The sequence below is a fragment of the Lathyrus oleraceus genome, chromosome 7, assembly GCF_024323335.1.
Source record: "Lathyrus oleraceus cultivar Zhongwan6 chromosome 7, CAAS_Psat_ZW6_1.0, whole genome shotgun sequence".
Classification (NCBI taxonomy): Eukaryota; Viridiplantae; Streptophyta; class Magnoliopsida; order Fabales; family Fabaceae; genus Lathyrus; species Lathyrus oleraceus.
The window spans coordinates 42,198,472-42,215,288 of record NC_066585.1 but is presented as its reverse complement, the minus strand read 5'-3'; the positions used below and the strand labels follow the sequence as shown (position 1 = coordinate 42,215,288).

At 33.1% G+C, this 16,817-nt stretch overlaps 2 protein-coding genes across 2 annotated transcripts; one reads left to right on the top strand and one right to left on the bottom strand.

The window, feature by feature from the left end:
- Nucleotides 1-8,027: 8,027 nt before the first annotated feature.
- On the top strand, nt 8,028-10,312 carry LOC127107478 (30S ribosomal protein S6 alpha, chloroplastic). Its single transcript, XM_051044762.1, has 2 exons — nt 8,028-8,516; nt 9,867-10,312. Exons 1-2 carry the CDS (start codon nt 8,151-8,153, stop codon nt 10,104-10,106), a joined length of 606 nt encoding a protein of 201 aa, XP_050900719.1. The 5' UTR covers nt 8,028-8,150; the 3' UTR covers nt 10,107-10,312.
- Nucleotides 9,931-13,115, bottom strand: LOC127107477 (3-oxoacyl-[acyl-carrier-protein] synthase I, chloroplastic). Its single transcript, XM_051044761.1, has 8 exons — nt 12,620-13,115; nt 12,151-12,509; nt 11,602-12,030; nt 11,235-11,408; nt 10,965-11,078; nt 10,763-10,864; nt 10,623-10,689; nt 9,931-10,528 (listed from the first exon to the last, which is right to left on the bottom strand). The coding sequence occupies exons 1-8, from the start codon at nt 12,750-12,752 to the stop codon at nt 10,461-10,463; spliced, it is 1,446 nt and encodes a 481-aa protein (XP_050900718.1). The 5' UTR covers nt 12,753-13,115; the 3' UTR covers nt 9,931-10,460.
- Between the last annotated feature and the right edge of the window lie 3,702 nt (nt 13,116-16,817).

Here is a 16,817-nt window from a genome sequence, read left to right as displayed (position 1 = left end):
TTCATTTTTTGATTCACCAATTTGCAAAAATCATAGAGCCTTCAATAATAATTCAAAATTCATGGGATTTTTTGCATCATGTTCATCACAATCTCTAGTTTTTTATCATGTATTTTCCAGAATTTTTGCATGATTAGATTTTAAATGATGCTAGGGTTTGTGACATGTGACCATTTCTTGTACCTTTTGCCAAATCATTTGTGAAATGATGACACTTTATCCATTGCCTTTGAAATTTTTTGTGCTTAAACTAGACACATTCATGGTGATTTTGGTATAGAGTTTATGAAGTAGGGTGTGACAATTTGTGTCACACCATTGATGTGCAACTTGATGATTTTCAATACCATGCCTCTTGACCTCAAATTGGATTGAATTTTTGCATGAATGTACTTGATTATGTCTATTTTACATGTGATTTTTCTTGGAATTGTTTGTGGCATTTCCTATTTGTTTGAGGTTTTTCTCCCCTGTTTGGTCTTATGTTGACTTTTTGTGACACATGTTCCCATTTCATTTGTGAAATTCTCATACCTTATTAGATGGACATGAAATTTGATATGTGATTAGTAGATATCTTAAGATTTGCCATGGTTTTGATCCCATTCATTTCTCATATGCTATCACTGATTTATGATTTCTTCAAGTTGAGGCATGTTTGGTTGACTTCTTTGAACATGTTTAGAATTGCCTTGCCTTTCTGATTTTCATTTCCCTACTTCCCATGATCCAATTGAGTTGAAATTTGACATGCTTACCATGCTATGGATTATGATTGATCATGATTTATTTGATGATTTTTGGAAATGTTTGAGATTGGTTTTGAGCTAAGTCTTGCTGTTGACTTCTATGAGCTTCCATATGCCATGCTTTGATTTCTTTTGCTTATTAAATGATGATAATGATTGATATGAATGTGAACCCAATTGAGTTTGTTCCTTGATTGTTTGAATATGATTTTGATTGGAGTTCATTTGCTGTTTTGACTTTCTCATCCCCTTTTGACCCTAGGCTTGCCCTAGTGGTCCTGTTACTCATGTTTGAGCTTATTTTTTCAGGTTAAGCAACAAATACCCAATGAGACCAATTCAAATTGATTGAGTTTGCTTGTTTATCATGACTAATCCATTTGTTTTGTAGGTTGCTTGGCTCACATGCCTTGAGCTTTGTGCATTGCACATTTAGCCTGCTTGTGTTGACTATTAACTTTTGTTTCATTCTGATTTAACTTTGACTTGTATGCTAACTGTGCTTGACTAATTTCAGGTACTTTAGTTGCTTTTAGTTCCTTGTGAACTTTGCTTTGCTTTGCTTAAGAGCAATTTGCATTGAGGTATAATTTCTTTACTTCATGTAGTCTGGAAGACCTGGCCTGTTACTTGGCCAGGCAACTGTCTGAAGTCCTCCTTAAGAGGCGATGTTTGTGGATGTTTAATTTTGTCCCTGTACATATGCAAAGACCTCCTAAGTGAAGAGGCAATTGGCAGAACCCAAGGGATATGCAACCTATCCCCTGCTAGTCTGTGTGTCACTCACCTTGCTCACATTACCTGTGTTGATGCATAGTGAGTAAAAACCCAAGATCTATAGAGTCTAACTGGTGGATAGAGTTCCTACTTTCTGAACTCCCACACCTTCTGATATTCAAATGCTCTCCCTGACCAGGGATAAGAGCAATGAGGCACACCCCTCATCTCCTTTCATCTGCTTCACCTTAGCCCCTCAATGGCAAGGTTAAGAGCACTTTTAACCCAATTCCAGTGGTTTGTTTGTTGAGGTTGATATGACCCCTCGACTAAAACCTAACCTTGTTTGAGCCCATTGCTTGTATATAGTGTGTGCTACTTGTGATTGTGTGTTTGTTTGACTTGCTTCCTGTGCAAGTTAGGTTTAGTTTAGACTTGCTTCCTGTGCAAGTTAGGTGTGGCTTGCTTCCTGTGCAAGTCATGATTAAGATAGGCTGGCTCCTTGTGCCAGTTAGCTAGAAACCTTAACTTAGGGATGATTTGCATGATAACATCTAGGCTCGAGTCGTAGTCTCCCTAGTTGTGTCTCCCTCTGTTATCTGGTTAGGCTAGTCCTGTATCCCTGCGTAGGGGAACTACGTCGCCCTGATCCTCATACCAGATGAGGTACGTAGGCAGGAGACGAGCTGATCTCTCCGGGCGCCCTTTTTTTTTTTTGTGTGTGTTGTTTGACAGTTGCTAGGCTCGAGTGCCTGACTCCTTAGCAATTTGTTGTCTGTTTGTTTGAGCGTGTGCTTGACAGTTATAGGCTCGAGTCCCCGACTCCCTATTAACTTGTTATGTTGTTGTGTGCTTGGAAGCTGATGTAAGTCCATCGAGTGGCATTCGGGTTCCAGTGTGGTTTTTTGGTTCGGATGCTGATGTAAGTCCAGTGATTGGCAGTCGGGCTCCACGTTTGCCTTTGCCTGTGTTTGTTTGTGTGCGTGTCAGCCGAGCCACAGATGCTCTGATTCTCCTTCGTCCAAAGGAGATACGTATGCATAGGATGCGACATCCTAGCGAGCATGTGTTGTTTCCCCAGTCCGAACTACTTTGACTCTGATGTCTATGCCTGATAGACTAAGTAGGCCCAGGATGCGGTATCCTGCCGAGTCAGTTTCAGTCTTGTTTGTTTTCTTGTGTCTCTTTCAGCCAGTGTGTGTGTGTTTGAGCAGTGTTTTTTTAGCAACCATTTTCCTTCCTATTGTGCGTGGATCCCGTCGAGTACGACGGATGCGTAGGGGTGCTAATACCTTCCCTTCGCATAACCGACTCCCGATCCCATTCTCTTTGGTCGTGAGACCATGCTTTTTTCCAGGTTTACTCTGAGCGTTTCCTTTCCCTCTTTTGGGATAAATAACGCACGGTGGCGGCTCTGTTGTTCTTGTTTTCCCGCCGGTTTTTCGCGTGATGCGACAGCTGGCGACTCTGCTGGGGACATAGAGAAGTTGACCTGTGCTGAAATAATATGGGACATGCGATAGTGGTATTTATAGAAGAAGCAAAACAAGCATGCACTAATGCATATGGCGCATACACACATGCATGCATGCGCCAATGCATGTGACACATACACACATGCACACATGCATACGCCAATGCATGTGGAGCCTACATGCATTGGTTTTGCATGCATGCGCCAAGACTAATGGTGCATCCTCTCTAACTTAATTGGATGCGGCAGTTCAAATGACTTATTATTTATTTATTTAAATAGGTTATTTAGAAATTTAAATTGAAATTAATGATTATTTAAAAAAAAAATCACAATATTACAACTTTGTTTATTAATATATTTTTTATAACTCTTAAAATTCTTATACTTATAAAATATGATTATTTATAACTATTATCAAAATTTCCCTTTCATAATATCATTTATTTTCTCTTAATTTTACACTCACTTTTAATCCCATGATTTTGATTTCACAATTTTCTCTCTTTAATATTTATTTGATGATATTTTTTATTCAAATTTTTTATCTTATTGTTTCAACATAACTTTTGTTTATGGTAATTTAGTATCCTAATAGTAATAAAATTAAATATGAATAAAATTGTGAAATTTAGGATGAATTGTTTAAGGTGCTTTAGGATCAACATAACTTTTGTTTATGGTAATTTAGTATTCTAAATAGTAATAAAATTAAATATGAATAAAATATTAATGTGCGTAAAATTGTGAAATTTAGGATGAGTTTTTTAAGGTGCTTTAGGAAAATTAAAATTGAATTAATTGCTTTAAAAAATAATGAGAGTTCGTACAACTCACAAAATAATACAAGAATATAGTTTAGACTTATTATAGAGAATTGATAATAGGAGAGAATTGATGATAGGTTGACTATGATTATTATTATCGCGAGACTTCTAGTTTGGTGATTAGAGCTGTTACTTATAAATGGTTAACACTCTGATTCAAAGAAATATACATCCTCCCGTCGTTATTATAATTTTTTTTTTTTTTTAAATTTGGTCATTACTATAAACAAAAATCATTCATTTGTAAACTAATTAATGTTTGTATAAGTAGTATACTCATTATTTAAATGTAAAAGTATTTAATGTTATAGTTAATTTATTAATTAAAGATATTATAGTAAATTTGATTTTGATTTTAATTGTTCACGAAATCAAAAAAATTAATTACACTTAATTAATTTTTTAAATCAATGTAAAAGTAGTTATTTTTATTTATAATTATGATCAAATAATATTTTATATGTCAATTTTCATTTTATTTTTTATTTTTTTAATATATATATATATATATATATATATATATATATATATATATATATATATATATATATATAAATAAAGAAAGAAACCACAACTTTAACCACACCATCTTTAATAATCTTCTAATAAATTTGGAAGGATTGAGTTCTAAAATCATAAGGACTAAAAATATTATCACTACTCATCACATAGACTACATAACACACTTTAATGGAAGTGAGAATACTAGTATTTCTCATAAATATTTTTTGATAATCACCCTGAAGCAAATTAGGAGAGACCACAACCACAATAGAAATTAGATGTTATCCCCCTCCCTTTTATTATTGTTTACCCCAGATTTATATTGTTATACTCTCTCTATCATGATTTCAATAGACTCACATAATTATATTCAATCGACACAAGTAACAATTTGATGGTCATTAGTAGAATAACAATTATAACCGCTCATTATTGATGAAACTCATACCGTTTCATGATTTATCGAAGAACGCTGTAACAGACAAATCATAATTTCATAACTGGTGAATGATCTTTGGTTATCCCCTCGTCGTTACGAATGGGTGACCATCCTGGCATAGGCATCAATAGGTCATAGTACCTATCTCATCTATCATGGTCTTCCCGGTGTTCGGTTTAACCATTTCGGGTCCTACTCCGGGTCAAAAGAATAAAATCCTGGTTGTGTACAAAATATCCTAACATATATATTTTCGTATGATCCTTCAAAGACCTAATGAATGAAATCTGGGATGTGTACGGAACCCCCGTCCAACCTAATCAAAAAACTTAGATGTACATAAGCCCCCTAAGCACGAAGCCTGAAATGGTGAAGTGTTTGAGCATCCAGACTTTTTGATTAGGTCGGATGGTGGTTCCGTACACATCTCGAATTTCACTTATCAAGTCTTTGAAGCATCATACGAAAAGATATACGTTACAATATTATGTACACGTCACAAATTTTATTCTTATGACCGAGGTATAACCCATAATGGTTAAACTGAACAGCGAAAATACCAACCGAGATAGGCATTAGGATTAGTTGATGCTTATTCCTTGATGGTCAACCATCCGTAACGACGAAGGGATATCCAAAGGTTATTCACCGGTTATGAAATTATGATTTGTCCGTTACAACATTCTTCCATAAATCATTGAACGTTATGACCTTCATCAATAATGAGTGGTTGTAACTGCTATTCTAATAATGACCATCAAACTGTTACGTATGTCAATTAAATGTAATTGTGTGAGCCTCTTGGAATCATGGCAAAGGAAGAATAAAAGTATAAATATGGGACATACAACAATTTAAGGGAGGGGAATAACATCTAATTTCTATTGCGTTTGTGGTCTCTCCTGATTCGCTTCAGGGAGATTATCAAAAAATGTAACAACTAGTAAGTGTATCATTCATTCGGTCATCCATAATATTCGAGATCCCATCCTGTATCAATCCATCATCAAAATAAATATTATTAACATTGAAAATAGAATTGAAAAGAGTAGCAAATTGATTTTCAATCTCAAACAAAATAAATAACTTCACCACCAATAGTAAGAGAAAATATGTTTTTAGTATAAAGTCTAATTTTAGAAGTCCCGTGAAAGAATTGTGTCATATCACCTTCATTGCACCATTTGATTTTAACCTTATCATGCCAAAAGCTCTCTTCAAACTTCAAAGTCCAATAATAAAAAATCATAGCATTTTTCTCTTGCTCTATTAAAGCATCATTATATCCACGATCATCAATCTGTTCATGAATAACATCAAACATATAGGCAACTGTCTGAACATTAACATGAATGTCACCAAAGACTTTTTGTTCCATCCTTTAAGAATGATTTTTAGGTTCTTCAATTTTTGAGAAAATATATATATATATGTTGACCATAATATTGATTATTCTAACTATCTTGTATGACCTTGGCACAATCAAGGTGATTGTATCACATTTTCATAAATCTAAAAGAACCATCCTACATAATATTATTATATTTATAATCAAACATAAGAGGAAAATAATTAAAGTTACTTTTAGTAAGGGGACAACAAGTGGTCGAAGTCTAATTGTCAATCTAATAATGAATGCATATGGTTCAATCAAGTCTTTTTTCAATAAAAGTGTTACCTCTTTTTTTATTAGACCAAATGAAGAAAAAATCTCTAGTCCGCAAATGAATGAGATGGTTGACATCACTCTAAACTTGAAAATCATCTAAAGAAATATGAGAGGAAGAGCTGTTACCTCTATATTCATGAGAACTAAGAATAAAGATGTAGTCTCCTATACAACACTGTAGAGTAACTCTCATTTGAATTTTGTCACTTAAGTTTTGCCAGAGCTATAGTCTCTTAATATAATTAATAATACCACAAATAACACTAATTTTAAAATATGAATTATTATGAATAACCTGAAAGGTGACATGTTAGTTAGAGGTTTGGATAACAATAAGATCATCGTAAAGATATCATAAATTAGGCTTTGTCGCATGCCTATTATTAACAACAAAAATCTTCATTTGGACAAGAGCTATAATTCATCAAAGACTAGAAATAATAAAAATATGAAGCTTGTGATTATGAAAAATTAAAGCCTTTTAAAAGTTAATTTGGATGTCTCATTTGGACATGTTGTTATAACCTTTGCTATAAAGGATTTGTAGTTTATTGTCTTTAGCTTTCTTCCTTCTATATCTTTCTTGGAGAGAATATGGGTGTAGTCGTCATTCTTCTTATGATTAGAATTTTTCTCCTTATTGAACATGTCTACCCAATTACCTTTTCTAACAACATTATTATCTTTTTGAACCACATTAGACATATTAACATTATTGTCAAACACCACAATAACGTTTCTTTCAACAATAAATTCCTCATCATATTAACTTCGTCATGTTGTAGGTTATCCATAAACTCAAAGTTTATGGAACTAGCATCATCTTTATCACTACTCGTTGATATAACATCATCGTAACCATTACTAGAAGTCTTACCTTCATTGAGGACCCTGGTGTTTGGATGAGGAGGTTGCACACTCTAAAGATGATTAATAACTTTTGAATCAAACCTTTATTGGAATCATTCATACCTCTATTTCTGCGCACACCATTGTTTTTGTGCTCTTTTAAAGTAATTTTAGCTTTCTTACCTTTTATGATCGAATGACCAAGTAATTTTAGCTTTCTTACCTTTTATGATCGAATAACCAACATTCTTGTTGTAATTACAAAAGTTATGGAGCTTTTCATATTCAACATCAACATAAAAGGAATAACCACTCATTTTCACTAAAAAAAATTCTCGCAACTAATTAGAAAGATCAACATCAACCAATATTCTAACATAATGACCAAAGTTCCTATTGAACAAGGACTTACTTATATTATTATCTAAACATACGGGCATATATATACTACCAAATAACATGTACTTCATATGCTTCTTAACGTATACAAGAAACGTTTTTAGGTTTATTGAGGAATTTAATAGTCCAAATACATGATTCTTAAAAAAAACCTAAAAAATAAACATTTTTGAGTCTGGTATAATATTCAACTTCCAATCATTAACCCCAAGTATCAAGAAATAAATTATTTTTATTTAATTATATTTTTGAGAGATAAATTATTTTTTAAATTAATTCAATAATTAATGTATATGATCTAATAATAAATTAAATATATTAGTTATTTAATAAATTAAAAAAAAAATATTTTTTATAAAATAAATAAATAAATAACATCCGTCACATGCCCAAAACTGTAAACATAAAGAACAAAATAACAAAACAACTGAGTTCTAAATTGCGCCGTGTGCGCACAGTTATCCTTATCTGGTTCTATCTATCAGACATTCTTTCAGTGAGAACGTTCATCTTCTTCATAGCAATGGCATCTTCTTCACTCTATTCAATTCCTCTTTCATCTTCTTCCTCTCTTTCCGCTCCTTCCCTTCGCACATTCTCCCTCACCTCCACTCTTCCATTTCCCGAATCTAATTTCTACTTTCACCAAAACAGGAAACACCATTTCAACTTCACCGTTAAAGCAGAAACCCTAGATTTTACCAGTTCGTTCTTTGAAGGCGGATTTGGTTCAGGCGATGACCCGTTTATTCCCGGAACCGGTTTTGCCGTTGAAGAGAAACCGGAACCACAATGCCCGCCCGGACTCAGACAGTTCGAAACCATGGTTGTTTTGAGACCTGATATGTCTGAGGATGAGCGTCTTGCACTCACTCAGAAATACGAGGAGGTTAAATTCTCTCACTTTTCAATTCTTTCTCATACTTTTTTTTGTGTTCAGTTAATCAAATTGAAGTTATAGTTTTTGTTCATGTTATCTTGTTATTTGTTACTGCTTAATTTGAATTATCAATTAACTATTCTGTAATGAGTTTGAAACGTGATGAGTAGCTAGTGTTTATGTGTCTGTTATTAGAGGGGCCTGATATGTTAGAATTGCAGAATTCATAATTCTAATGGAATGAATGATATGATTTGGAAAACTATGAACTTATGTAATGCGAATCACAAATTGCCTTGTGAATCATGTGATTTATGCATGAATCTGTGCAATACTGTATCTCGAATACAAACTAGGTTTTGTTTGGACTGACGGAATCAGATGGAGCGGAGCGGTCAGGGTTTTCAAATATTCGCAATTGCGGTGCTATGTCAGAGATACATGACAGTTTTTGGGCATGTTTGGATCATTTAAAATTGAATGGAGCGGAACGAAATGAAGTGGTATGGATTCCATTCCATTCCATCACCTACCATCATATTTCTTCCCCTCTGATTTGGGCAGAATAAAGAACTTGCCTTATTCAGTCCTAAAATGTCCAACCGATGGAACGGAATTTTCGTTCTGCTCCGCTTCATTCCGCTTCATTCCACTCCGCTTCTTTCCATTATGCTCCGTTCATTTTATGATATCCAAACATAGTCTAAATGATTTGGTGGTTATTTAATTGTTAGTTTGTGTTACCAGTTCTCATCAAAGAAACTCAAAACTTGGAGAAGCTTAAACCGTTGATTGATGAAGGGAACTAGAGGAACACTTGTCAATGCACTGCAGTTTGGTTGTGTTTGTTTGTTTCTTTTCAATCTTTCAAAACATACACTTGATTGCACTCAACACCTTGTTTGATTAAGTCATTGCTCTGTTTTGTTCTTCACAAACAGATGCTCCATGCAATCCCTTTATGTGTTTCCTAAAAGAAAGGAAGATTGATGTTATGTCCATAAACAATGTGGGGTACAAACTCTAAGGACGAACTACCCTTTTATAAAGAATCATAACTTGTGAATTTGCTCTGTTACTTATGAGTTGAGTTTTATTTATCTATTGTTTTGTTCTGTCGGACTTATTGTCCAAGTTGTTTTTGCGATTCATAGCTTAAAATTATTTCATTGAGCACTATACTTCATTCATAGGACATATTTCAAGGTGCTCTACATTATGTCTCTGAATCTTGCGATTTGATACAGTTTATGATTTAAAAATTAGCTTCATAATTGTAAATTGCGCGAACTAGATTTTTACACCATTCTATTCTCGATTGAATAAAACACACTATTTCTATGATTTTTCTTTGTGCAGCTTCTTGTTGCTGGAGGTGGAATGTATGTAGAGGTTTTTAACAGGGGTATTATTCCACTAGCATATAGCATCCAGAAGAAAAACAAGGAAGGAGAAACTAACACCTATTTGGACGGCATCTACCTCTTATTCACCTACTTCACAAAGCCCGAGTCCATAAAAGCCCTTGAGCAGACACTATTGATGGATGATAATGTTGTCCGATCATCGAGCTTCAGGATCAGGAAAAGGAAATATTAGTTTATCTTGATGTCTCGAGTAGCTCGGATAAAAGGATGGATAGAAAAAAAGAATGTAGCATTCATCATTTGTTGTTGTGGTATGCTTTTTTCGTTTTCACATGGATTCAAGTATTTCTGTAACATGCTTGTATTAAATTAAGAGAGGGATGTATGTGCTATTACTTAAAAAGCCAGTGAGTCTATAGAATTTTGTTAAAGGATTCATATTAGACAAACACTAAAAACTGATACTTGAAAAAATAACATGTTTCTAATTCCTTACATAAAGTCCCTATAAACTAAGGTTCCATAATCAGTGGATCCAGTAATGTGAAAAAAACAAATATAATATCAGATTGAGCTTGAATTCCAATTAGGGTTTGAATGGGGCAAAGACAACTACTGAATTGTGTCCACCAAATCCAAATGAATTGGAGATAGCTGCAAAAAGGATAATAAACAAAAGGTCAATAACATACATTTTTTATTTTTCATTTTTATCAATATTCACAATTTTACACCAAAACATACTTACCAACATTAACTTCATGCCTTTTCTTAAAATTAGGTACTGTATCAATTGTAACATCCTCTTCCAAATTCTGTAGAAAAATGAAAAATAAAAATCAGATTTATTATTCATTAATAAGATGAGTTTCTAGGCTAAGACAGTACATCTTGGTTAATGGTTGGATGCAACCAGCCAGTAGTTATTGCTTTGATAGTTGCTATAGCTTCCAAACCACCAGCAGCACCAAGACAATGGCCAATCATTGACTGAAAAAAGAAAAGAAAGAAACTATAATGATAAGCTTCAAGATCAATAAGAGGAAGTTGTTAGGGTTCTAAAATATTTAAAAGTAAGTAAATTTCTTACCTTAGTCCCATTCATTTTTAGTTCTGATGTATCCTTAAAAACCTCTTTGATTGCATTAACCTCAGCCAAGTCACCAGCTAGTGTTGATGTAGCATGAGCATTCACATAATTCACCTTAACAGTTTAGAAATTAACCAATTAAAATTCATCAATTTTACATAAATTTGAATCAGATTGAGTTTGATGATACACTGATTTTGATAAAGATTCAAATTATATCTTTTGCCAATACGATTCTGCCAAATTCACTGTCACTGTTCCCTTTCTTACCTCTTCAGGGGAAACACCGGCGTCTTGTAAACTCTTGCTTATGCAAGATGAAACTCCAAGTCCATCAGATCTTGGATCAGTCATGTGATGAGCATCACATGTTATCGCACCACCCAAATATTCAGCAATTATTCTTGCTCCTCTCTTTGTTGCACTCTCCAAGCTCTCCATTATCTTCTCTCAGTGATACAAAAAATCAAGTTCAAAGAAAAACTCATAAATACACAATGATAGTAAAAAATATAGTATAACCTAAAATAAGGATCAGACTCGTTATATCAACCGTTGATTTTCTCACTTTACTAACTATTCATTCATTACAGAGGACGAAAACTCGTGAAACAAATTGGTAAATTTAAGATTCTACCAGGACACCAGAGCCTTCGCCAATGACAAAACCATCGCGATTTTTGTCCCACGGTCTTGAAGCCTTCTTAGGCTCATCATTCCTCTGAGACAAAGCTCTGCAAGCAATGAATCCTCCAACACCAGAAGGTATAATCGAAGCTTCTGTACCACCAACCACCATAATATCCACTTCACCACTTCGAATGTGATGAGAAGCTGCAGAAAAACAGTAATTTGCTGTAGCACAAGCAGTGGAAATTGAATAATTTGGTCCCATTAGTCCTGTGTCTATAGCCAACAAAGCAGAACTCATGTTAATGGTGTAGGGAATGAAAGATGGATTAATCTTTTCATGCCCTCTATGAGTGAGAGCATCAACAGCAGTGTTAATACCACTTACACCTCCCATTCCTGTTCCCACTAGTACTCCCATTCTTGTTCTGTCCATCTGTTAGAAAGATAAAGTATACGTTAAAACATCGACTCCGAAAAATACAAAGAATAAACAAAAGGTATTTGTTAACGAAGTTCGACATTTTCTGCCAACTTCCGATTTTTTTTGACTTACAATGTTGAGGGCTTCATATCCAAGATTAGCATCTTCAAGTGCCCTCTTGCCTGCTACTAAACAATACCTCGAGCAATCATCGAGGCGCCGATCATTCTCGCAATCAATGTAACCTTGTGAAGAAAAATCGCGTATCTGACCGCCAAAGCGGACGGGGAAGCTTGAAGCATCAAACCTATCTATTAGGCTTATTCCACTTTCTCCTTCAAGAAGCTTGTTGTAAAACACATCTATGTCACTACCAAAGACAGAAACAAGACCCATTCCTGTTATTACTACTCTCTTTTTTGGATCTTTCTCTCTTTGAGGAGCTGCTACATTTGGAGAAGCCATGGCCTTGATTATTTTGCATTTCTTGGCTGCAATTATAAGTAGAAAGCTTCAACTCCAATATTAAAACTAGATAAACATCAAGAATATAGGAAAAAAATTGGATATTTGAAAGGTTAAAAAAAGGAAGGAGAATTACTCGTAGCTAAAGTGTAGCTTTGTGGCATGCATGCAGTTGAAAGCATTTGTATTCTTTGAGAAAATCTAAGACCTTCATGCTGAACCAAAGATACCTCAAAAAGACATGTACTAGAAAAGCCAATGCATACCATGATGATTTTGTGTGAAAAATGTGGGATTTGATGTTGATTTTACATGCAAAGGAGTGAAGTTTGAAGTATGAGTTGTCGGTGGAAGAGGAAGAGGAAGTTATATAAAAGGAAAGGTTTGTTTTCAGTTTTGTTTGTAAAATGTGCCACTGGTTTTCTTTGTCCTGAATTGTATGTAAACAAACTACTAATAGCTATGGGGAAATAAACATTGTTGCTATGAGTTTTGGTTTACATTTCTTTCCTTTTAAAGGAATCATATTTTGATACATAGTATGTTTTGTCATCTGGGTCGAGGCTAACCGATTAAACGATCCGAACCACGAGTATATAGGTTTGCCCTCATTAAAAATTTAATATTTTAATTATTCCTAAATGAGCTGATCATTGCGGTTACGAAGTATTATCTATTTTAATTAAAAAATCACTTTATTTAATCTAAAAGTAAAATATTGTATATAAATTATTCATAATCTTTATTATAATCATTAAGAGAGACTATATATAATGGCACATCTATTGATTTTTATGTTTAAATCACACACTATTGATTTTAATTTCTTAACTACCTACACTATTCCATTTATTCAAGGTTCAATAAATAATGGCACATTTTTCAAAAGAAATGGAAAATTTGTTGGTGGATTGTGATTATTGTCCAAACTACTAGACTGACACATTCAAGAAATAGTACGACAAAGTTCAACAAGAAGTTCTTGTGTGAGACATTTTGTCTTCAAATAAGAGGTTCTTTAAATTGTTATATACTACAACATTTATTATTTTTACTTATTTGTACTACTCCTATCTAATTAATATTCTCTGTCCTACATATTTAGTGTAGATTTAGTTTTTATTATTTTGACATGTGTGACACTCATAATTGATTCTATCTAAAACAATTTATGTCTCAATTAAAATTAGAGCCAAACATATAGTACTAGTTTATTATATTTGAGAAAGCACATGAATGACCCATGCCAAAGCAATCCATATCCATTGAGAGCAACGTCATACATAGACCCTTTCTACTCTCACATGTTTCCTTTTTTTTGCATGTTTTTGTTGGCTTTGACTTTGAATATTTAAAATGGATTTGTTATCCTAATGAGTTTTCTCTTCTATCAACTCGTGTCATTTATTTTACACCTACATCAACTTCATAGTTTTATTATTATTCAATGATATAAAAGTTATAAATACTCCTGCCACTCATTATTACAAACAAATAAAAATTATTTTAAAATTTGATTTTAATATTATTGGGAATCATGTGAGATGTAGAAATGTCAATGTATTAAATGTTCAAGATTAAAAAGATTTTGACATTATATATTTATCTAAAATCTTAAGAATCAATCCAAATAATTTGCTGTATTCGGGTCCCGATGCCTTGAGATTTTAGTAATTCTTATTCAGGTTTTTTATTCCTTTCAATATTAATATATGTATTTTGTTTGCTTAATCCGATTTACATATGCTATATTGATTTAATCCGATTGATTGTGTGATCCTAACTATAGTCATGATTTCGTTTGCTTAATTCGTTATCGAGTTCGTTTAATTCATGTTTGCTTAATTCATGAAACTTAATCCCGTTTGCTTAATTCGGATAATAGGAACATACAACTTATACTATCAATTGCGCTTGTCAGTTGATATTATAATCGAATAGGAATAGTTAATCTGCGATTGGAATTACGATAGTCGATGATAGGCAAAGACCGAATCAGTAAATTGTTGCTATAACTTATTTCAATAATCACTTATTTTAACCTATTTTTTTAATTGAATCCTAAACCAACCAAAACCCCATTAATCGTTACTATCATTGGTTAATTCATTCAAGAATCCTTGTGAGAACGATAATCCGAGTCAATTTATCGCTAACTACGTTTTGTCAAAAATACTCGTTTTTATTAGAAGTATGAGTTCATTTTCTTATAAATTTAATATTTTTCTTGATGTAAAACTTAATCATTTACACTTGAATCCCAACAATCTCTCTCATAAGTGCGAGTCACTCACATCACTAACATTGATACATATTATGATCTCATTTCCGCTCTCCATCGAGTCTAACCATGACTATGATACTACTTCTTGGAGAGTCTAGAGAGCGTCAAAAGTAGGGGTGTTCGCAGTGCGGTTTGGGCGGTTTTTGCGATAAAAATCACCCGAACCGCCAGAGAAAAAAGCATGCGGCTCGGTTTGGTTCGGTTGACTTTTAGAAATAAAACCAAACCAAACCAAACCAAATCAATGCAATTTTGGTTGGTTCGGTTTTTTATAATATTTTTATTGAGCCATATATACTCCTATAAATAACCACATAACTTTGTGTTTAGTCATTCATACATTACTAAATAACATCAAAATTCATCATATTTAGACAAAAATGTTTCATTCAATATACAAAAAACCAGATTAGACAAAAGTGGAATAAAAAACAAATATAAATAGTAGCATAAAATAATATCAAAGATATTATAATAAAACATAAAAAAACATATGAGATGAGAGATTAAAGAAGATAAAAAAAAGAACATAAGAGATGCGAGATTGAGAAGAAAAGTGCAATAAAAACGTAATTGGAAGAGAAAATAGTAACATAAAAGATAAAAAAGAAAGAACATAATAGATGATTTATTAGAGTAGAATAGGCGAGACCTACATGGAAAAGAAGATGAGAAGAATGTGTGATACTACTACGAGAGATTTAAGAAGGTTGAAATTGAAACCCTAAGTGTGATTAAGAGAAAATCGTTTGTAATTGTAAGGTTAAGGCATACTAGGCTTGAGGTTTGGGTTGGATATGGGATACGTGAACTTTGGGTTGTAACATAATGCGGTTTGGTTTGGTTTAGTTCGGTTTTCAAAATACAAACCGCAAACCAAACCAAACCGTGCGGTTTTATTAAAAAATGATCCAAACGAATCCGAATCAAATGCGGTTTTTTGCGGTTTCGGTTTGGTTTGGTTTGGTTTGCGGTTTTCTATTGGGTTGGTTTGGTTTTGAACACCCCTAGTCAAAAGTGTAAATGAGCTAATGTACATGATTCAAGAGACCTCCTATCATCCATATCACCAACATAGTCTGAATCAACATATATTACAATTGAAGGATCACCATATTCACTACTAAACATGGTACCATAACTCATGCTACCCTTCATGTACTCGAAAATCCACTTGAGACAGTTTCTCAATGACACTTTCATGGTTCGACGCTCTCCAGATTCTCCAACAAGTAGTATCAGATTCATGGTTAAGCTTAGTGAGAGAGTGGAAGTGTGATCCTAATATGGATCAAAATTAGTGATATGGGTGACTCACACTTGTGGGAGAGATTGTTGGGATTGAAATGTCTCATATTGACTAGAAATAAAGGAAATGTAAGGTATATAAGAGAGGTGATTCGTACTGCCTTAAAGTTTTTTGTGAATATATTATGTCAAAATCTCTTGAATCTTAAATATTTAGCTCATTGAGATTTTCGACGCTCCTTGAACTCCCTAACAAGTGGTATAAGAGCCATGATTCGACTCGGTGAAAAAGCGTAAGTGGAATTATAATATGGATCAATACTAGTCATGTGGCCGACTCACAACTATGGAGATATTGTTGGAATTTAAGTGTGAGTGGATAAGTCTCACATCGATTAGAAATGAAAAAAATATGAAATATATAAAATAGGTGAGCCATACCCTTATTGGTTTAAAATTTTTGAGTGAATATATAATGTCAAATACTATTTAAAATAAATAAATAAATAAATTTCAATTAAATTATTTGATTCAAAATTTTAAATTTCTTAATTTTTTTAATTACCCATTCAAACTTCAAAAGAATTTTTTTATAAAAATAAGTTTATTGAAAGCGACAATAGTAAGACTAAGAGCGAATTTAGTTTTTAAAAAAAATATATTTTTTTATATTTTTGAAAATGGATACAAAAATATTTTTTAAAGATATGATAAATTTTTATTATTTTTTTTATAAATTAAAAAATTAAATTAAACACATGTTATTGAAGATCAAAATATAGTCAAGATCATATATTTTTTT